The following is a 23,166-nucleotide window of genomic DNA, read 5'->3' as shown; positions in this document are numbered from 1 at the left end:
GATTTGATAGACATCTGGCTGAATTCAAGGGACCAGATGAAACGCAGGTCCCCTACTTTCTGCCATCTTTCTTCTCGTTTCCCAATTAAGGATATTTCTAATATTTTTTTATGATTTTTTGATCCATGAGTTATTTAGAATCATGTTATTTAGTTTCTAAATACTTGGGGATATCCCCAATTTTGTAATTTTGTAATTTTTGTCGTCTAAGAATATACTTCGTGTAAATTTAGTCCCTTTAAATTCATTGAGACTTATTTTATGGCTTTGGGTGTAGACTATCCTAGAGAAAGGTCCTACATGTTCTTGTAAAGTATTTGTATTCTGTTGTTGTTGGAGTGTTTTTTAAATGTCAGTTAAGTTAGTTGATTGTTTTGTCTAGACTTCTGTATGCTTACTGATTTTCTGTTTTGTTTTATTAATTTTTGATAGATGGTTATTGAAATTTCCAAATATTTTTGAATTGTCTATCTTCTTAGTTTTGACAATTTTTGCTTTACATATTTTGGTGCCTCGATGTTATGGGCATATAATATCTTCCTGGGGTATTGAGTCTTTCATCATTATGAAATATTCCTCTTTGACATTTTAAAAAATATTTCATGCCTTAAAATCAACTTTTTTTTTGTTTTAAATATCATCATCATCATTGTTTACATGATATGTCTTTTTCTGCCCTTCTACTTTCATCCTTTTGTCTTTTTATTTAAACTGTGTCTCTCATAGACTAAATACAGTTGAGGTTTCCTTTTCCATCTAGTCTAATTTCTGCCTTTTGATTAAAGTGTTTAGTCCATTCTCATTTAATGTAATTATTGATATGATTGCATTTATGTCTTCTACTTTGATACTTGTTTTCTATACATCTGAAGGGTTTTTTGTTCTATCTTACTACTGCCTTTTTTGTTAATACTTTTTGATGCATCATTTTAATTTTTCTCTTCATTTTTAAAAATATTTATTTATTGAGAGAGAGAGAGAGTGTGTGTGCACAAGCAGGGGGAGGGGCAGAGAGAGAGGGAGAGATGCAGACTCCCCCCTGAGCAGGGAGCCTGACACAGGGCTTGATCCCACGAGCCTGAGATCATGACCTTAGCCAAAATCAAGAGTCAGATGTTTAACCAGCTGAGCCACCAGGCACTCCTTTCTCATGATTTTTAAAACTCTTATTTTAGTTTTGTTTAGTGGTTCCTCTCTTTATTACAATATTTATCTTGACTTATGACAATCTACTCTTGATTAAAACTAACTTAATTTTAGTAAAATAGAGCAACTTTGTTCCATTATAGTTCTGTAGCCTTTTCCTCATGTTATTATTGTCACATAAAGTACATCTATATATGTACTAAACTCAACAATGCAATGTTATAATTATCTCTATGTAGTGCCACATTTTTCAAAGAAATTAGAATAAGAGAGAAAATATATTTATATGTTCCTTTATACTTACTAGCATATTTACCATTTCTGGTGTACTTCAGCTTTTTTGTGGATTCAAGTTACTTTTTGTCATAATGGCTTTTTAGCCACGTGGACTTCTTCAGTATTTCTTGTAAGAGAGTTTTGCTGTGGTTGAATTACCTTGCTATTTGCTTATCTGGGAATATTTTGCCTTCATTTTGTTTTTGGTTTTTAAAATTTTTGTTATTGTAGTATATTTGACATTTTTCTTCATTTTAAGTGACAGTTTTGTTAGATACAAAGTTTCTAGTTTTATTCTTTTTTGTTTTCATTATTTTGAATATTTGACCTGTTTTTTTCTGATATAAAAGTTAGCCATTAATTATATTGGTTTTCCTCTGTATAAGGCGAATTGTTTTTTCCTTCCTGCTCTCTGGATTTTCTGTTGGTCTGTAATCAGTTTGACTATGATTTGTCTAGGTTAGTTCTCTTCATGATTATTCAGTTCTGTATATAATCAAGTTTCAGAAGTGTTTGGCCGTTATTTGTTCAGATATTTAATTGTCATTTCTATTCAGACATCTCTGATTTGTCACATTTTCTCAAACTTTCCATGGTTTTGATGACCTTGACAGTTTTGAATAGTGGTCAGGTATATTATAGAATGTCCCTTAAGTAGGACTTGTCTGGCATCTTCTGGTTAGATTGATGTTATAGCTTTTTGGGAGGAAGAACACAGAAGTAACTATGAATTACCATTTGTTCATGCTGTCAGTTTGAATTACCACTGATTTTGTTAACCTTGATCCCCTGGCTAAGATAGTGTTTGTCAGATTTCTCCATTGTATAGTTAACTCTAAAATTTTTTCTATGCTGTCCTCCTTGGAAGCAAGCCACTAAGCAAAGCCAATGCTGAAAAAATGGGGAATTATTTTCTACCTCCTTGGGAGAATTCCTACATAAATTATTTGCAATTCTTCTGTGACAGACATTTGTCTGTTCTCTTCTACTTATTAAATGCTTTTTTAAATGTCAGTGTGGACTTACTGATATTTATTTTATATAAAATGTATTTTATATATTTATATAAAATTTATTTTATATAAATATTTTATATGCAATATTTTATATTGTATATAAACCAATATTTATTTTGTTGCTCAAAGCGTTCCAACTTTGGACATTGGGAGCTCTTTCATTTGGCCCCTGTGTCCCTTCAGCATACGTCATCGTTTTGTTTTTTTTTTTTTTTGAGCACTTTCTTGCTCTTCTGGCACTGCAAGATCCTCCATACTCCAAACTTGTGTTTTCTCTGCCATTTGTCTAAGGATTCTTGGTTCCTTTTATTGGAAAAACTTTCCATTTCTCTTTTGAGTTCCCTATTTGTTGAATTATTGCCATAATATTTTTCCGTAGTTTGGCATACTTTCTTTTAATTCTTTGAACGTATTTGTAACAGCTGTTTTGTAGTCTTTGTCTACTAAATACAGCATATGGCCTCATTCAGAGATCGTTTCAATTGACTGTTTTTTTCAAAGCCTGGTCATACTTCTTTGTATGTCTCATAATTTGTGATTGTTTCCTTTGCTATTACTTTTGTCTTTGTGAGTCTATGCCTTTTCTATTCATTTCTTGTGGTTTTAGTGGTTTTTTGGAAGGCAACAGAAATAAATATGTTTTTAACATGCCATATTTAAATGAGAGCTCCAGAGGTAGTATTTATTTATTTATTTTTTAAATAATATTTTTTTATTATGTTAGTCACTGTACAGTACATCCTTGGTTTTTGATGTAAAGTTCCATGATTCATTAGTTGCGTATAACACCCAGTGCACCATGCAATACGTGCCCTCCTTACTACCCATCCCCAGCTTATCCCATTCCCCCACCACCTTCCCCTCTGAAGCCCTCAGTTTGTTTCTCAGAGTCCATAGTAGTATTTAAACCCATACCTGGTGTGGGGCCAGAAACCTGTTTTTATAACTAAGAATTTGTGTTGCTTCTTAAACATTTTTTGAGCACTATATTTGGGGCTTAGGCACACAGAAAAGAATAATTTAAAAAAATAGTAACCCTTTAGAATATATAAGCCTATGTATCCCAATTGTATTTTTTATCCTCATGAGATTTGTTACTCCAAGCAGTTGAGTTTATAATTTTTACTATCTTCTTACAGAGATAGGGAAGAACGATTGGCTGCACTCACAGCTGCTCAGCAAGAAGCAATGGAAGAGCTGCAGAAGAAAATTCAGCTCAAAGTAAGGCTATTATATATTTTAATTTGAAATTCTAGAGCTTTCAGTGGAGCATGAGATTAAATTTTTTATTTATGGAATTGTGTAAAAATTTTAATTTGTATTCTTAATATTTGGATAATGAGACTTACATGATTTAGTTATGATCACTTCTAACTCAGCTATCTAAAAACTAAATTTATTTTAGTAAGATAAAACAATGTGGAGAATAATTAAAGGAATTTTAACATTTCTTGTTTTTTACTAACCATTTTGTTAGTGACCTGAAGGTATTACTATTTGGCTTCTGATAATCATACTTTTAATTACGTACAAATAAAGTAGAAGATGATTAGTGTAATTAGTTTTACTTGCTTTTCAGTACTTATGAATTGTGCAGTTGTAACTTGGGAAATTATGATAAACTGCTATTTTCTGGAAAATCTTTAGCATTAGTAATACAGTTTCTAGCAGTATATTTTACACTGTGTAACAATTACTTACACATTGTCTCCTCACGGAAATAGTAAATTCCATAAGATAGAGGACTATATTTTATTATTTGTGTAGTCCTAGAACTTTTTTCATTCATTTAAATTTAATGCAGCAAAACTTTATTGAGCTTTGTGGTACAGAGATGAGTAAGTTTGAAGGTATTGTTAATCTAGTGTGAGATTCAGATGCTGATAATTTCCATATGGATAGAGGTGCACTCAGCATGCTATGGAAGTACAGATGAGGACACTTGGTCTAACATGAGCGGTTTCAGAAGTCAGAGGAAACATTTGAGAGAATAACTCCTGAGTTGAAAGAGAGATGAGTTTGATGGATAGAATAGGTAGGTTGGTTGGATGATATTTCCAGTCATATGAAAAAGTACGAGTGTGAAGTCAGAAGTCTGGAATTATGTTTTTTCAGCTTGGTTGTTTTTCTTTTTTTTTTTTTTTTTTTTGTGGGGGAAGTCACTGGAAGTGTAGAACAACCAGAAATGGTGTGGTGAAGTTAGTGTGGGTAGAGGTCTCTGTCATGATGGGGTTCGTCTGCTATGAGGATAAGCTTGGTCTTTACATATGGGTCATTTCCCATTGTGTGTTCCCTGAAGTGCTCTCAAAAGTGTGTTGTAGTCAAATAAGTGTGTAATGTGTTGCTTAGCATAAGCGAGGTTTAGTTGAGTCATAGAGCACAGAATAGTTCTATGTTAAAAACCTGTTGAGCTTTATTTGATTTCAAATTTATTTGATGATAGAACCTTTTCCACAAAATAATAATATCCCATGGTGTAGTTCTATGAAGCACACTTTAGGAGACATTACTGCGCATGCGGGAGATATTAAAGGGCTTTATGTAGATTCTTGTTCTTAGTGTTCAAGTTAGCACTGAATTAAGACATTCTTCTTTTATTTTAGAAAATTTATTGGAAATACTATTTTTTTAAGTTCTCAGTATAATTTGAATAATTTTTTTTATTCTCACACTTTGACTTCATTCACAGCATGATGAAAGCATTCGAAGGCACATGGAACAGATTGAACAAAGAAAAGAAAAAGCTGCTGAGTTAAGTAGTGGGAGGCATGCAAATACTGATTATGCCCCCAAACTGACCCCTTATGAGAGAAAGAAGCAATGTTCCCTCTGTAATGTCCTGGTAGGTTGTCATTAATATTGCGATGATATAATTTATTACTAAAGTTTATTAAACTATGGAAATATATTCTCCCAGTCTTTTAAAATTCGTACTAAGGCATATAATGAGTACCATGGATTTCTGTCATGATTTTTATACAAAGGAAGTACTGGAAAAATAGTGTTGGCATTTAGGAGTAGCAGTGCAAAGTGCTGATGTAGGCAGTTCCTGCTGAAATGGCTGTATACCTGCCTAATTATTAGCCCAAGCGATATTTTTGGGTACTTGGATCAAAAAATAAAAGAGCATTTTTAGTGCTGAAACTTGAACCTTGATACTTAGAAGAAATGCTATCCTGTTAAGATTGTCTACGAAGGCATGGTTTTTTTGACCATGTATCTTTTAGAGGATTCTCAGAATTGTGTTTTAAAGAAAATATTTTTAAGCCTGGTATGTAAAGGCTAGAGTGATCTCAACTTGCATATCGTATACTGGCTTGAATATATAATATTTATAATTAGATATAATTATATGTTGATTACAGTTGCTTTGATTTTATTCTTTTAGATCTCTTCAGAGGTGTATCTTTTTAGCCACATTAAAGGAAAAAAACACCAGCAAGCTGTGAGAGAGAACAGCAGCATCCAAGGGCGTGAACTTTCAGATGAAGAAGTGGTAAGCTTTACTTTTATTCATTATATATTTATTGAATATCTAGTGTGCTGTCTTTTATTATAAAGAATTGCATGTTCATATGTGATTATTTAAAGCTATAACATTTAATAACTACTAAAATATGGTATGTAAATGTGCCAATTTAGTGCACATTTTAACAAACATAGGAATAATAACGTGATACTGTTATTTATATAATTTTAGTGCAAAAAATGTTAATCGTATTTTGATATTTTAATGTCAGAGAACTGGAGGGTATTATGCTAAATTAAATAAGCCGATGTGAGAAAGACAATTATCAGACAGTTTCACTGAAATGTGGAATATAAGAAACAGAGCAGAGGATCATAAAGGAAGGGAGGGAAAACTGGATGGGAAGAAGTCAAAGAGGGAGACAAATCATGAGAGACTCTTAACTACGGGAAACAAACAGGGTTGTTTAAGAGAAGGTGGGTAGGGGGATGGGGTACCTTGGGTGAGACGCATTAAGGAGGGCACATGATATGAGGAGCACTGGGTGTTACACGTGATTGATGAATTGTTGAACACTGCATCTGAAAGTAACTATATTTTGGCTAATTGAATTTAAATAAAAAAAATAGTAAAGGAAAGAATTGTTTAGTGATGCTCTACATTTCATATAAAATAGTTAACAATATAAATGTCATATAAATTCCTATTTTTGTATGAGTACAGTATTTAGAAGTTTTCAGAAATGCATTATTTATGTACCTATAATTCTTTATAATGGAATTTAGATTTGTATGAATATTTTTATAAAAAGATTTACATTCAAGTGTTATCTAGACATGGATGATGACATTGCTAATCTATGAATTTGTTGGTTCTATTTGTAATAGCAAATTGCTAAAGCTACCCAAAGATGAGAATTCATATTTGTTCAGCATCTCGTAAGATGCCCAGGAAAGGTTCTTGTGGTTCTATGAGGGCACTACCTGTGTGTACATGCATGTGTGTGCTTAACTCCTTTTTTTCTCCAGTGTGACATATTAAGAGTACACTACCTGTGTGTACATGCATGTGTGTGCTTAACTCCTTTTTTTCTCCAGTGTGACATATTAAGAGTATATAGCTTGATTAATTTTTACATATGTTTCACTCACGTGAAGTTATAGATTATTTCTTGTACCCCGGAAGGCTGTCTCATGCTCTGTCCCAGACATGTCCCCAGAAGGTTACTAGTCTCTGACTTTAGTAACATCAGTTCATTTTTTCTGTTCTGGAACTTTACTTAAATGGTATCAGTTAGTATGAACTTTTCGTATCTGGTTTCTTTCACCCATCCCTAACTCTGTGAGATTGATGTTTAATGTTTATATGAAGCTATAGTTCATTCTTTTTCTTAGCGTTTTGTCAGTGCTTTCTAGGCAAAGACCATCAAACACATCTGTAGTTGAATAAAATTGGGTTTCATTAACGTACGAAAAGAATGGAAAATGTATGCTTTGGGGAGTTATGGAGCTTCTCAATAAGGTGTTAAAAAGGACTTATTATAGTATTTGGGTTTGTGCTAGGTGATTTGGTTGGGGAGGGGAGAGTTCGAGGACTTGGGGCTTTGGTCTGGATTGAATGCTGTCTGGAAGCATGGGTAATTTTGTGGTTGCTTTTTTTTTTAAGATTTATATCTACTTCACTTTATTAGTGATTTTTTTTTAGAGGCAAATAACGATTTTTTTTTGATGTAAAGTTCGATGATTCATTAGTTGCGTATAACACCCAGTTCACCATGCAATACGTGCCCTCCTCACTACCCATCACCAGCCTATCCCATCCCCACCCCCCTCCCCTCTGAAGCCCTCAGTTTGCTTCTCAGAGTCCATAGTCTCTCATGCTTTATTCCCCCTTCTGATTATCCCCTTTCTTTATCCCTTTCTTCTCCTCCCGATCTTCCTAGTTCTTATGTTCCATAGATGAGTGAAACCATATGATAATTGTCTTTCTCTGCTTGACTTATTTCCCTTAGCATTATCTCCTCCAGTGCCGTCCATGTTGAGCCAAATGTTGAGAACTTGTTCTTTCTGATAGCTGAGTAATATTCCATTGTATATATGGACCACAACCTCTTAATCCAGTCATCTGTTGAAGGGCATCTCGGTTCCTTCCACGGTTTACCTGTTGTGGACAGAGCTGCTATGAACATTGGGGTGCATATGGCCCTTCTCTTCACTAGTCTGTATCTTTGGGGTAAATACCCAGTAGTGCAATGGCTGGATCATGGGGTAGCTCAATTTTTAACTTTTTAAGGTATCTCCACACTGTTTTCCAGAGTGGCTGTACCAACTTGCATTCCCACCAACAATGTAGGAGGGATCCCCTTTCTCCACATCCTCTCCAACATTTGTTGTTTTGCCATTTGTTGTTTCCTGCCTTGTCCATTTGTGCCATTCTAACTGGCGTAAGGTGGTATCTTAGTGTGGTTTTTATTTGAATCTCCCTGATGGCTAATGATTTTGAACATTTTTTCCTGTGTCTGTTAGGCATTTGTATGTCTTCATTGGAAAAGTGTCTGTTCATATCTTCTGCCCATTTTATGATTTGTTTATTTGTTTCTCGTGTATTGAGTTTGAGAAGTTCTTTGTAGATCTTGGATACCAGTCCTTTATCTGTAGTGTCCTTTGCAAATATATTCTCCCATTCCGTGGGCTGCCTCTTAGTTTTTTTGACTGTTTCCTTGGCTGTGCAGAAGCTCTTTATCCTGATAAAGTCCCATAAGTTCATTTTATCTTTTATTTCTCTTGCCTTTGGAGATGTGTCGTGAAAAAGGTTGCTCTGGCCGATGTCATAGAAGTTGTTGCCTATGTTCTCCTCTAGAATTTTGATGGATTCCTGTCTCACATTGAGGTCTTTCATCCATTTGGAGTTTATTTTTGTGTATGGTGTGAGAGAGTGGTCAAGTTTCATTCTTTTGCATGTAGCTGTCCAATTTTCCCAGCACCATTTATTGAAGAGACTGTCTTTTTTCCACCGGATGTTTTTTCCTGCTTTATCAAAGATTAGTTGCCCAAAGAGCCGAGGGTCCATTTCTGGGTTCTCTATTCTCTTCCACTGGTGTATGTGTCTGTTTTTGTGCCAGTACCATGCTGTCTTTGTGATCACAGCTTTGTAGTACAGCTCGAAATCCGGCATTGTGATGCCCCCAGCTTTGTTTTTCCTTTTCAACAGTTCCTTGGAGATTCGGGGCCTTTTCTGGTTCCATACAAATTTAAGGACTATTTGTTCCAGTTCTTTGAAAAATGTCCTCGGTATTTTGATCGGGATAGCATTGAAAGTGTAGATTGCTCTGGGTAGCATGGACATTTTAACTATGTTAATTCTTCCAATCCATGAGCATGGAATATTTTTCCATCTTTTTATGTCTTCCTCAATATCTTTCAAAAGTGATCTATAGTTTCTAGAATATAGGTCCTTTACGTCTCTGGTTAAGTTAATTCCAAGGTAACGTATGGTTTTTGGTGCTATTGTAAATGGGATGGATTCCCTAATTTCTCTTTCTTCAGTCTCATTATTCGTGTATAGAAATGCAACTGATTTCTGAGCATTGATTTTGTATCCCGCCACATTACTGAATTGCTCTATAACTTCTAATAGTTTGGGAGTGGATTCTTTTGGGTTTTCCATATAGAGTATCATATCATCTGCGAAGAGAGATAGTTTGACATCTTCTTTGACGAAGTCCTAGACGATTTGGATACCTTGTATCCCTTTTTGTTGTCTGATTGCTGTTGCAAGGACTTCTAGTACTATGTTGAATAATAGTGGCGAGAGTGGGCATCCTTGTCGTGTTCCTGATCTTAAGGGAAAGGCTTCCAGCTTTTCCCCATTGAGAATGATATTTGCTGTAGGCTTTTCATAGATGGCTTTTATGAGATTGAGGAATGTACCCTCTATCCGTACACTCTGAAGGGTTTTAATCAGGAAAGGATGCTGTATTTTGTCAAATGCTTTTTCTGCATCTATTGAGAGGGTCATATGATTTTTGGCTTTTTTCTTGTTCATAAAGTCTGTCAGACTGACAGATTTGCGAATGTTGAGCCACCCTTGCATCCCAGGGATTAATCCCACTTGGTCATGATTGGATAATCCTCTTAATGTACTGTTGGATTCTATTAGCAAGATCTTGTTGAGAATTTTGGCATCCATATTCATTAGGGAAATCGGTCTGTAATTCTCCTTTTTGATGGGGACTTTGCCTGATTGGGGGATCAAGGTTGCTTCTTAATAAATCAGTAAATCTTAGGTGGGATCACCGAAGCCACTGTTTTTTCCTGAGTTTCTGGACATGACCAATGCTTGAAGGGAAATTGCACACAGTTATTTGGGCTTACTTCTCTATGATTTTCTCCTTTTGAGGATTTTCCCCCTCAAGTTCCAATCACTTCAGCAGCTCAAAACCAAGTTCTGTCTTTTCAGCTCAGTAAGGCTGCTACTTTCAGCTTGCACTGTTCTCCCATGCCACAAATAGGCATAAGCCCTTAAGGAAAAATCCACAGTGAAAGTGGAGCTTATCTGATGTGCTTCCTTTCTGTTAGGGATCATGGTCTCTCAATTCCTGGCTCTGTTGGCTGTTCTTTAATCCCTTCAAATTGATGTGTTATATATTTTGTGCAACATTTTCAGTTGGAAAATAGCCCAGTATAAGCCAGTTCACTGTGGCTGGAATTGGAAGTCTCCTAATGTTTAATTCCTCTATATCCATTGTTCGGCATAACACTTGACACATAGTAAGGTATTTAATAAAAGCTCATTGAGCTGAATTGAACTGAAAGGTTATACAGAATGGCTTTAGATATCATTAATAAAACATGTCATTAATTATCTATTTAGTTTACCTCAAATAAATTTTTGTCCTTTACTCAAATTGTATGGGTATTTTAAGAGTGAATACTAAGGATTTTTTTTTACTTGAATCATTCATATAATTATCCCCATTCATTATTTAAGTTTGCTTCTTAGAACTAGAGTCATGCCACTTATGTGTATGCCACTTTGAAAAAAATCTTAAATTGTTTTCATTAGTTAGAATTTAATTATTCCATTAGAAATGAAATTCTTCCATTTATAAAAATTATTTGTAATTGAGTTCTCTTAATTAAAAAGCTACATTATTTAATTTATAACAAATTGTTTAAAAATTTTCTGGAGTATCACTGTTATGTAAATTGAAATCTAAATTTATGTGTTTTCAGTGAGAAAAGTTGAGAAGGAAAGAATATTTAGTTCATGCAATTTGGAAGAAAAATGTGCAGTATTATTCAACTTTTGTAGCTGTTATAGTATAGCCTGATGTTTAGCTGTTGTGATTTGAGATTTGGTTGATGTGTTCATTTTGTGTACTGTTTCAGCTCAAAGGAATTAAATTTTCTTTAAGTTCTCATTTAATTCATGTCGTTCTTCTTGGTTATAGCTCTTTCTTCCTGAAAACTAGCATGCAATGTAGCATATGAGTTATGTGATATAGTAAAGCAATTTTATATTTACTTATGGAAGTTTCATTTTTAATCAGTGGAGGTATCTATAGTAAACATACTTGTTCTACTTAAAGTTATTACTTGTCATCTGTTATGTCTTTATGTTATATACACCTTGTCTGTGACCCTTCTTCTTTGACATGTAAGATTTTATTTATACCACCTCTGACCTAATAAAATTGTACTTTGACCTTATGCACTTGACATATCGGATAACTTACTCTTGATCTTTGACATGTTTTGTTTTAAGCCGTTAAACATAATAGGTAGCTGCCCAACAAGAAAGGTATATTGTTTTGTGTTTTTATTGTCATTTTACCAGGAAATTTTTCTTGTTTTTTGAGACTTGACAAAAAGAGCTATTTTATGTTTTATTTTTTTTCTCTTTTTTCATCTTAGATTCCAAATGATAAAAGTAGCTAATTTTTGAAGGTCACAACAAATGGCTGCTTGTTTAAATGCATTCCAAAATTTAATTTTTATACATTGCTAAAGAAAAAATAAAGTATAAGTTTTAACTAAAACTGATTTCTGTGCCATCCTGTTTTCACACTAATATCTAAAGAACCTAATAGTGATTTTTGTGGACATTGAATGAAGTACATTCAATCATGTATAGAGAACGAAGTTAAAAAGTTGTTTTTTTTTTTTTAAATCCATGTATTTCTCTTTGTAAGACTCCTTGGCTTTTAAAGCATATAAAGTATATAAGCTCTGTACTTCCATAAAGTTTATTTTCATTTAATGCATGGATGTATAAAAAGGACTTTCATGAAGGATGTTAACTATGATTTATTGGATGTTTACAACCAAATGTGATTTTATAAATCCCAAATTAGTATTTCAATGTGGAAAGATTATGCACATTAGCTGGCAGAAAAATGATATTTTAAATTAGCAAAAATATGAAGATATTACTGTATTTAATGAAATGTAAGCTGATTTCTTTTGCCAGACGGTGCTGGTGTTGGGGTGAAAAGAAGTCTCCTAGATGTCTCCCAGAATTGAGGAAAGTCCAGGAAATAATAGATAATTCCTAATTGATTCATTTCCTTAACTTGCTTACCTTTGTTTGTAGAAGCAAAAGTATTTGTTCTCTTCTTATAATCATGTTAGGAAAACATTTTATCTACTTTTCAACAGAAAATCAAGTCAAATGAATGAACTAGAACTCATTTAGAATAAATCTTTGTTTTTTTTCTCCCCTGTACCTCAGTTGGGTACACTTTAAGTTAGACTGGGAAATTATCTAAAAACGTCTTACCCTTTCATATAGGATGTAGCTTCCATTGCCTAAATTTCTCTTTAATAGGATGGGAAAAATTTTATGGGGGGTGTGTGTGTGAAAGAAAGAGAGAATGCAAGCACGTGTGAAAGAGAATTGTGTGAGAGCATGTGGTATTCAGTGTATAACACACACATATATAGTTGATTGTTAACATATATTTCTTCTAACTTTTGGAATTCTTATGGTGGTAAATTCACTCACATTGTAACTAGGGACGTGCAGAGAATATTTGTCTATTTATCCATAGCTGAGTTAGTCCTCTTCATTGAATTAAGGAAAGATTTTTAACTAAGTAACCAATTTGTTTTATTTATTTTTTAATTAATTTTTTTAAAGTTCCATGATTTATTACTTGCATATAACACCCAGTGCACCATGCAATACATGCCCTCCTTAATACCCATCACTAGCATATCCCATCCCCCCCCCAGGAAACCCTCAGTTTGTTTCCCAGAGTCCATAGTCTCTCATGGTTCCTATTTTAAACCTTAGTTTGACCCAATATTTAAACAGTTTCTCTGGTTTGTACCTAGCCTGTTTTGAATAACAATCCTCAGTCCCCATCCATTTGCTTATTTCCTTTTTTTTTTTTTTTTTAAAGATTTCATTTATTTACTTGACAGAGATAGAGACAGCCAGCAAGAGAGGGAACACAAGCAGGGGGGAGTGGGAGAGGAAGAAGCAGGCTCATAGCAGAGGAGCCTGATGTGGGGCTCGATCCCACAATGCCGGTATCACGCCCTGAGCCGAAGGCAGACGCTTAACCACTGTGCCACCCAGGCGTCCCCATTTGCTTATTTCCTTGAGCTAGCACCTATGTGTATTAAAGGAAGAATGTGGCTTACAGGACCCCGTATTACAAGGAAAAGTTGAGATCTTTCTACACAATGTCTTCTGTCTTTTCCAGTTTGCAGTGTGAGGCCCTTCTCTACCTGTTCACTTAGTCTCCTCTGGGCCACCAGTCCTGAAGAGTGGCTGGTGAATTCTTGAGCTGTTCTTTCCACTTAGTGTTCCGGTGGTGCATCAGACATTTATTTACCTCTTCCTGACCAGGTCACCCCTCAGTCCTCTTTCCCTGCCTATCTCTGAGTCTTTGCTGTAACCTTCATTCTGGTGCTGGCAGGCCTGCTAGCTTCTATCACAGGGTTCACACCACATAAGAATTAAGAACATTTTGGGAAAGCTAAAACACAAGGTCTCTTCCTGATTGCACAGCATGGCCATATTATTGGACCTCTTTGGTGGCAGGAGCAGGTGGAGAGATCATTTCTTTTGAGAATCAAAATTACACTTTTGGCATTACGCTCACTTAGCTATTACTATCACTTATCTCCTTTAGGATACACATTTTAAAAAATTATTTCACCTTTTATCTCCAAATTTTTTTGACTGGCAAGAAATAAATTTTACTTTAATTATTCCTCCTCTAATTCCAACCAAGCAACTAAGCCTTAAGTTTGGAAAAAGGAGTTCTACATACTGTGGAGTAAATACTATAGTTTGAATCCTCCAGGCTTCCTTATTGACATGCTAAAGGACAAGGTAGATAAATTTATTAAATCTCAGGCTCTTAGCTTGGTTTATAAACCTGTTGTCTCACTGCATATATCTGTTTTACATATCTAAAATTGATTATTGTAGAGTGTATTTTTCTTGTATTTATTTTAGAACAAATTCTAACCACCTCTCTAACTGAGTTTTATTAGACAAATGCCATATGCTAAGAAAGGTAAAAATGGATAAGTACACTCATAATTTTGAACTGTTACTCCATTGATACCTGTTTTTCATACTTTTTCTGATATAATATAACCATTGAACTTTTACTGCTAATAATCACAGTTTCTTTTCTGTTTTGGTTTTCTTTTAATAAACATTCAGTTTTGGAGATACTGATCATTAATCAGTGATTCAGAACAAGAAGGCTAACGAACTGTAGTTTTCTTAGTTTTTTCAGATTCTGTGTCATTGGTTTGGAAAATTACAACTACATAATGTTCTCTTCCATGGATCTTTTCTTTCAAACAGTTGCTTTACTTAAAAGTGAAATCTCAAATAGGTAACAAATATCTGCAGTTTAGAAACTTAAGCTCTTTAGTGTTTGCTAAAACTATTTTGTGACTCCTAAATAGCTCTCATAATACAATTAAACTATACAGATGTGAAAAGCCATTTCAACCACATTTCTCTGCACAAGTCCTTGGACTATATTACTGTAATACATGCTGCTTGCATTATGGTAGTTATCTAATTTTACAGTTTGCTTGCAATAATTAAGACTATTTTTTTCCTCTTTGCATCTCTTTATTTGGGAATTAGAATGGAGAGTCCCAAGCTGATAATTTAAGTGTTAAAGTTATGATGTGTTTTGGCTGTTTTTTTTGTAGCTGATACCCATTGCCTTTACACAGTTAATTAAATATCTAAACACTGTTGCTTTTTAAAAGACATAAGCTCTTATAATCCTTAAACTCTTATTCAAGATCATGGTAGCTAGGAATGACTACAATAGTGACTGCTTTTATACATCTACAGATTACAGACCAGTGCGTTCTCATCTGGCTCTTGTGTGTCATTTGTGAGGAGTTGCAGAATTGTGGCCATGGGCAACATTAAAAGACCAGAGCAGTTGTGATGACTCTCGCAGCTGCTCTCTTTCAGTTGGGTGATAGAGGATCAGAAAGGGTTGCAGTGAGGCAAATTTGTACAACTCAAGCTGCTTCTACTTGAATATTTTCTCACAGTTTTGTGATATGTACTTCTTTGTATGGAAATTTTATGCATACCTGATCTTGAAATCCATAATATGACAGTTTCATGTTGGAAGAATAAAGGGAATGAAGGATTTATTAATAGAAGTTTATAAGCAGGAACAAGGGCGCCTGGGTGGCTTGGTTGTTTGAGTGCCTGACTCTTCATTTTGGCTCAGGTCATGATCTCAGGGTTGTGAGATCGAGCCTCATTGTAGGGCTTTGTGTTCAGCGTGGAGTCTCCTTGTCCCTCTCCGTCCCCCTCTGCCCTCCTCCTGCTAACTGCTCATGCTCTCTCTCTCAAATAAATAAATAAATATGTAAATAATGTTAAAAAAAACAGGAGTTTGTAAGGAGGAACACTCTTGTTCTGACAAAGATAGTTGACAAGTTTAGCATTTTACCTGCCTAATTTATATAACTCTTATTTTCTTTACTAAATAATTGATTATAAATGCTTTTATTTTAATTCAGACCTTATTAGGTTCTTTATCTGAAATTCAATGGCCAGTATATTAGTTCCAAAGATCAGATCTTTGATGAGAGTTAATTGAGTTTTAGTAATAATTATTTTGTCAGTTTGACTTCTCTTGCAGTCGTTAGAGTAGGCACATCTGTTGTATCAGGAAAATCACAAAGTTGTAAAACAAAATTTTCACAATCCCAAAGTTTGGTACTCTCTCAAAATTTTTTTTTAGATTACAAAGTATTTCAGCATTAGAAAGGAGTATAGTAAACCCCACATTCCTGCTACCTAGTAGTTAAATGATAACACTTCTTTTCTGGTCCCTCCATACTTGGAAAGATGGAAGGGATACAAAGTTCATAAAGTGTGGGTGATGGGGCCAAGTTCAGGGAATAGAGCTAAATCTGTATGTTCCATGGTGAGAAGTCAATAGATAATCTTAAAACTGAAAAGTGAAGAAGTAGCAATACAATATATATTCAGGAATATAGAGAAGAGAAGAAAGATAAAGCAATCCCCTAAAACCATTGCACCTGGATTTGGGAAAGGAGCGGGAGAGTAGTGGGAAACTACTTTCTTTGAACCACTGATTATGTAAAATATGTTTGCCATTAACTTTGACAAAAGCAAAAACATTTATTTTTTTAATAATTTTTTATTATGTTACGTTAGTCACCATACAGTACATCCTTAGTTTTCGATGTAGTGTTCCATGAGTCATTATTTGCATATAACACCCAGTGCTCCCCGCAATATGTGCCCTCCTTAATACCCGTCACCGGCCTATCCCAGTCCCCCACTCCCCTCCCCTCTGAAGCCCTCAGTTTGTTTCCCAGAGTCCATAGTCTCTCATGGTTCATTTCCCCTCTGTTCACCCCCTCTTCATTCTTCCCTTCCTTCTCTTACCAATTTCCCTGCTATTTCTTATGTTCCATAAATGAGTGAAACCATATGGTAATTGTCTTTCTCTGCTTGACTTATTTCACTTGGCATAATCTCCTCCAGTTCCATCCATGTGTATGCAAATGTTGGGTAATCGTTCTTTCTGATGGCTGAGTAATATTCCATTGTATCTATGGACCACATCTTCTTAATCCATTCGTCTGTTGAAGGGCATCTCAGCTCCTTCCACAATTTAGCTATTGTGGACAAAGCTGCTATGAACATTGGGGTGCATATGGCCCTTCTTTTCACTACGTCTGTATCTTTGGGGTAAATACCCAGTAGTGCAATGGCTGGGTCATAGGGTAGCTCAATTTTTAACTTTTTATGGGACCTCCACACTGTTTTCCAAAGTGGCTGTACCAACTTGCATTCCCACCAACAGTGTAAGAGGGATTCCCTTTTTCCTCATCCTCTCCAACATTTGTTGTTTCTTGCCGTGTCAATTTTTGCTGTTCTAACTGGCGTAAGGTGGCATCTCAATGTGGTTTTGATTTGAATTTCTCTGATGGCTAATGATTTTGAACATTTTTTCATGTTTCTGTTAGCCATTCAGAATTGATGGAGAGACAAAAACATTTTTTAAAAATAAATACAACAGTGGTAATTATGTACACGCCCATGTTTCTCAGGAATCTTCTGTGTTCTGTCCAGTTTTTTGTTCATGGGTAAAGTAGATAACAAATCTGCAACCATAGAAGGCCATCATAGGGAACTTGGATATTTTGGCCAGTTACATCGTTAATTCTTTATTCTTTTAAATTTATTGCAGTATCCTTTGATGCCATTAATCCAAATACTGGATTTTCTCCGGTGACTGGAAGGCTCAGTCATTTAAGTGGCTGCCTTGAGCTCAGGTCACGATCCCAGGGTCCTGGGATCGAGCCCTACATCAGGCTCCCCACTCCATGGGCAGCCTGCTTCTCCCTCTCCACCGCTTATTCTCTCTCTCTCTCAGATAGATAAATAAAACCTAAAACAAATTTTTTTTTAAATCCCAAATATTGGATTTTCCCTTTTTTTGCTGTTATTTATAGAATAATGACAGAACAACTATCTGTGTACCCTCCACTCAGGTTAGTGAGAATCTCCTGGTAGGAAATTATGTTTTTGTTTGTTCATAGTACTTTTGTTTGTGAAAGATATTTTCACTGGGTATAAATTTGTAGCTTAATAATTATTTTCTCTAAAAATTGAGTAGATATTATTTGCTGTCTTCTTCTATTCCTAATAGGGTAGATGTATTCTATTTTTCACAATTACCTTGGCTGTTCCTCTGCTTTTCACTTTGTACATAACCTTTGCAATTAACTTGTTAAACTAAGAAAATTCTTTTTTGATTTTGAGATTGCAGTGAAATTATGGCAAGATTAAATTGGCAAGAGTAGACATATTTTAAATATGTTTTCTTTTCATCCAGTAACGTGTTTGTCTACTTATGTCTTGCATTTATTTATGTGTTCTTTAGTTAAGCATCCATTTTCTTCATGAGTGTATGTTTGTGTTTAGAAGTATGAAGAGATTCATGGATTTGACTGCTATCTTATATAGAGACCAGGTTAATCTCTGGGCATTGCTTCAGTTTTAAAATATGTGATGCTAAAATGAGTGCTATCCTGTGTTTGCAGTTTCAACTTTTATTGCATTATGATCAGAGATTATTGTTTATCTAGGTTCTACTTTGGAGAGTTTATTGATTTTCTTTATAGCTTAATACATTGTAAAATTTTAAAAATAGGTTTTCTCTCTCTTTGGGTGTATATGTTAGATTTGCTTGTTGTGCAAATATTCTCACTTTTTTTTTAAAAAAAGATTTTATTTATTTATTCGACAGAGAGAGACAGCCAGTGAGAGAGGGAACACAAGCAGGGGGAGTGGGAGAGGAAGGAGCAGGCTCATAGCAGAGGAGCCTGATGTGGGGCTCGATCCCATAACGCCAGGATCACGCCCTGAGCCAAAGGCAGACGCTTAACCGCTGTGCCACCCAGGCGCCCCAATATGTCTCCTTGTGTTTTAAAAATCTTTATCACAATGTTTTATCATCATGATTATAACTATTACATAATTTTTATCTGATGAATTTTACCTTTAAGAATATGAAATGTCTCTTGGGGCGCCTGGTTGGCTCAGTCGTTGGGCATCTGCCTTCGGCTCAGGGCATGATCCCAGGCTCCTGGGATCGAGCCCCGGATCGGGCTCCTCCGCTGGGAGCCCGCTTCCTCCTCTTCCACTCCCCCTGCTTGTGTTCCCTCTCTCACTGGCTGTCTCTCTCTCTGTCAAATAAATAAATAAAATCTTTAAAAAAAAAAGAATATGAAATGTCTCTTTCCTATTTCGTGCCTTTCCCCTGAATATTATTTTTGTATGGTATTAATTTGGCAAACCTAGTTTTGCATAGTCCTGCCTGGTATGTCCCTTTATTATCCTTCCTCTCCCTTCTTCTCCCTTTTGTTCTTGTCCCCATGATAGTTTTATTTTTGCACCTAGGTGTCTTCCTAAAAAGTATAATTTTATTTTAGCTGTTTCCTGCTCTGTTAAAAAATACCATGCTATATGTAATCTTTTGGACTTAACTCTTTCCTGCTGAATATTATAGTGCCTAGATTTATACGGACTGGAAATTTTTTAGGCCTGTCGTACATTAAACTACACTTATTTTTGAGTTTACAGTATAATAACTTTTGGTATATTCATACCCATGAAACTATAACCATGATCAAGACAGTGAGCATATCTGCCACATCAGAAAGTTTCCTCATCTACTATATCCCTACTGATTTTTTGCCTACTTTTTGTTCTATCAATTTTTGAGAAAGGGATATTGAAATCTTTTAATTGTGAATTTTTCTATTTCTCTTGGCAGTTCAATCAGTTTTTGTATTATGTAGTTTCAAGTTGTATTATTAGGGGCATAAATGCTAATGGTTGTTACGTCCCCTTGAATAATTGATCCATTCATTATGAAATTACCTTCTTTTTTCCTAGTAATATTTTTGATACCTTGTCTAAATATTAATTAGCCATTCCAGCTTGCTTTTGTCTAGCATTAGAGTAGTATATCTTTTTCTTTTATTTTACTTTTAACATATTTATATTTTTGCATGTGTCCTTTTCTTAAACACTTAAAGTAAAGTAAGCTTATGGAGAATCTTTGTTCTGGTGCTGTTGAGTTTGATGTGAAGCTGCTGTCTCTCTTAAGCTCTTGTCACCTAGGGCTGTGAAAGCCACTCAAAACTGAGGAGTTCCGGCTCTGTCTCTGAGCATTCTTTTTACTTTGATCTTTTTTTTTTTTTTTTGAAAGGGTGATGTTATTTGTGTAATATTGTTACTGGGATATTATTGAAATGATTTCTGACGATGGAGCCTAATTGCAGTCTAACATGCTGTATTTGAAATCTGAGAATTCTCAGAAAATAGCTTTCATTACAAGGCTTGGTTCAATAGAACTGAACAATTCCCTGTTGCACTGTTGAGCTCAGGCCTTTCTCCATCTTCACAGCATGATAAATTAATAAGTTTATTGAACTCTGCACTTTTCTTTGAGTCATCTCGGATCAGATCAGAAAGAAACATCAGAATCTGCAAAAGAAGTCTTTACCTCATTTATCATCTCCACCTACCAGAAAACTGATAGAGTATTTATAATTGTCGCTGAGTGGCAGGGGGACAGATGGTCGGCTATCATCCTATCAGAAGATAGCCTTTTCTCTTTGGCATGGTGTCTGTTTCACAGTATTTCACTAGCTTTATTTTTATCATCTGTCACTTTAAACAAGATAATACATAGACTGTAGTAGATAAAAATAGAAATTTATCCTACCTGTAGAAAGGGACCTTAGCAGAGTTGAATCTTTTGTATAATTAAAATAATCTATCAGGTTTTAAAAGTTGTCATTGTCTTTAATTTTTCAAAATGAATGCTGTCATAAAAGACATTACATTTCAGATTTTCTTAAATTTACTGTTTGACAAAATTTTATTTCAATATAATGAAATTCTGGGGGTGTCTGGGTGGCTCAGTCAGTTAAGTATCTGCCTTTGGCTCAGGTCATGATCCTGGTGTTCTGGGATTGAGCCCCATGTGTGCTTCCTGCTCGGCGGGGAGTCTGTTGATCCCTTTCCCTCTGCCCCTCTCCCCCCTCACTGACCCCCCCCCCACTCATGGTTGCTCTTTTTCAAATAAATAAATAAATGAAATCTTAAAAAATATATTTATAATGGAATTCTCAAACTTTTTATCTTTTTTTTATTATGTTAGTCACCATAGAGTACATCCCTAGTTTTTGATGTAACGTTCCATGATTCATTACTTGCATATAACACCCAGTGCACCGTGCAATACGTGCCCTCCTTAATACACATCACCAGCCTATCCCATTCCCCCACCCCCCTCCCCTCTGAAGCCCTCAGTTTGTTTCCCAGAGTCCGTAGTCTCTCATGGTTCATTCCCCTTTCTGCTTACCCCCCTTTCTTTATCCCTTTCTTCTCTTACCGATCTTCCTACTTCTTATGTTCCATAAATGAGTGAAACCATACAATAATTGTCTTTCTCTGCTTGACTTATTTCACTTAGCATTATCTCCTCCAGTGCCATCCATGTTGCAACAAATGTTGAGAACTCGTTCTTTTTGATAGCTGAATAATATTCCGTTGTATCTATGGACCACAACTTCTTAATCCAGTCATCTGTTGAAGGGCATCTCGGTTCCTTCCACGCTTTGGCTATTTTGGACAATGCTGCTATGAACATTGGGGTGCATATGGCCCATCTCTTCACTACGTCTGTATCTTTGGGGTAAATACCCAGTAGTGCAATGGCTGGATCATAGGGTAGCTCAATTTTAAACTTTTTAAGGGACCTCCACTCTGTTTTCCCGAGTGGCTGTACCAATTTGCATTCCCACCAGCAATGTAGGAGGGATCCCCTTTCTCCACATCCTCTCCAACATTTGTTGTTTCCTGCCTTGTCAATTTTCCGTTCTAACTGGCGTAAGGTGGTANATCTTTGCCATTCTAACTGGCGTAAGGTGGTATCTCAGTGTGGTTTTGATTTGAATTTCCCTGATGGCTAATGATTTTGAACATTTTTTCATGTGTCTGTTAGCCATTTGTATGTCTTCATTGGAAAAGTGTCTGTTCATATCTTCTGCCCATTTTATGATTTGTTTATTTGTTTTCCATGTATTGAGTTTGAGAAGTTCTTTGTAGATCTTGGATACTAGGCTTTTATCTGTAGTGTCATTTGCAAATATCTTCTCCCATTCCGTGGGCTGCCTCTTAGTTTTTTTGACTGTTTCCTTGGCTGTGCAGAAGCTTTTTATCTTGATGAAGTCCCATAAGTTCATTTTATCTTTTGTTTCTCTTGCCTTTGGAGATGTGTCNTATCTTCTGCCCATTTTATGATTTGTTTATTTGTTTCTCGTGTATTGAGTTTGAGAAGTTCTTTGTAGATCTTGGATACCAGTCCTTTATCTGTGGTGTCCTTTGCAAATATATTCTCCCATTCCGTGGGCTGTCTCTTAGTTTTTTTGACTGTTTCCTTGGCTGTGCAGAAGCTCTTTATCTTGATGAAGTCCCACAAGTTTATTTTTTCTTTTGCTTCTCTTGCCTTTGGGGACGTGTCATGAAAAAAGTTGCTGTGGCCGATGTCAAAGAGGTTGCAGCCTATGTTCTGTAGAATTTTGATGGATTCCTGTCTCACATCAAAGTCTTTGATCCATTTGGAGTTTATCTTTGTGTATGGTGTGAGAGAGTGGCCAAGTTTCATTCTTTTGCATGTAGCTGTCCAATTTTCCCAGCACCATTTATTGAAGAGACTGTCTTTTTTCCACCGGATGTTTTTTCCTGCTTTATCAAAGATTAGTTGCCCAAAGAGCCGAGGGTCCATTTCNGCTTTGTCTAAGATGAGTTGACCATAGAGTTGAGGATCCATTTCTGGAGTCTGTATTCTGTTCCACCAATCTATGTGTCTGTTTTTGTGCCAGTACCATGCTGTCTTTGTGATCACAGCTTTCTAGTATAGCTTGAAATCCGGCATTGTGATGCCCCCAGCTTTGTTTTTCCTTTTCAACAGTTCCTTGGAGATTCGGGGCCTTTTCTGGTTCCATACAAATTTAAGGACTATTTGTTCCAGTTCTTTGAAAAATGTCCTCGGTATTTTGATCGGGATAGCATTGAAAGTGTAGATTGCTCTGGGTAGTATGGACATTTTAACTATGTTAATTCTTCCAATCCATGAGCATGGAATATTTTTCCATCTTTTTATGTCTTCCTCAATATCTTTCAAAAGTGATCTAT

General features: G+C 35.4%; 1 protein-coding gene across 4 annotated transcripts in view; it reads left to right on the top strand.

Moving 5' to 3' along the window:
* The window catches only part of SCAPER (S-phase cyclin A associated protein in the ER), a 490,627-nt gene that overhangs the window by 167,281 nt on the left and 300,180 nt on the right, over window positions 1-23,166 (top strand). For all 4 annotated transcript variants that reach the window (XM_034668001.1, XM_034667999.1, XM_034668000.1 and 1 more), the window contains exons 16-18: window positions 3,578-3,659; window positions 5,128-5,280; window positions 5,827-5,934. In XM_034668001.1, the coding sequence (XP_034523892.1) occupies window positions 3,578-3,659; window positions 5,128-5,280; window positions 5,827-5,934 (343 nt within the window). The remainder of the gene's footprint in view (window positions 1-3,577; window positions 3,660-5,127; window positions 5,281-5,826; window positions 5,935-23,166) is intronic.

This window comes from Ailuropoda melanoleuca, chromosome 9, assembly GCF_002007445.2.
Source record: "Ailuropoda melanoleuca isolate Jingjing chromosome 9, ASM200744v2, whole genome shotgun sequence".
Classification (NCBI taxonomy): Eukaryota; Metazoa; Chordata; class Mammalia; order Carnivora; family Ursidae; genus Ailuropoda; species Ailuropoda melanoleuca.
Note: the sequence above shows the minus strand (reverse complement) of the source record. Positions and strands in the feature narration are given on the sequence as shown.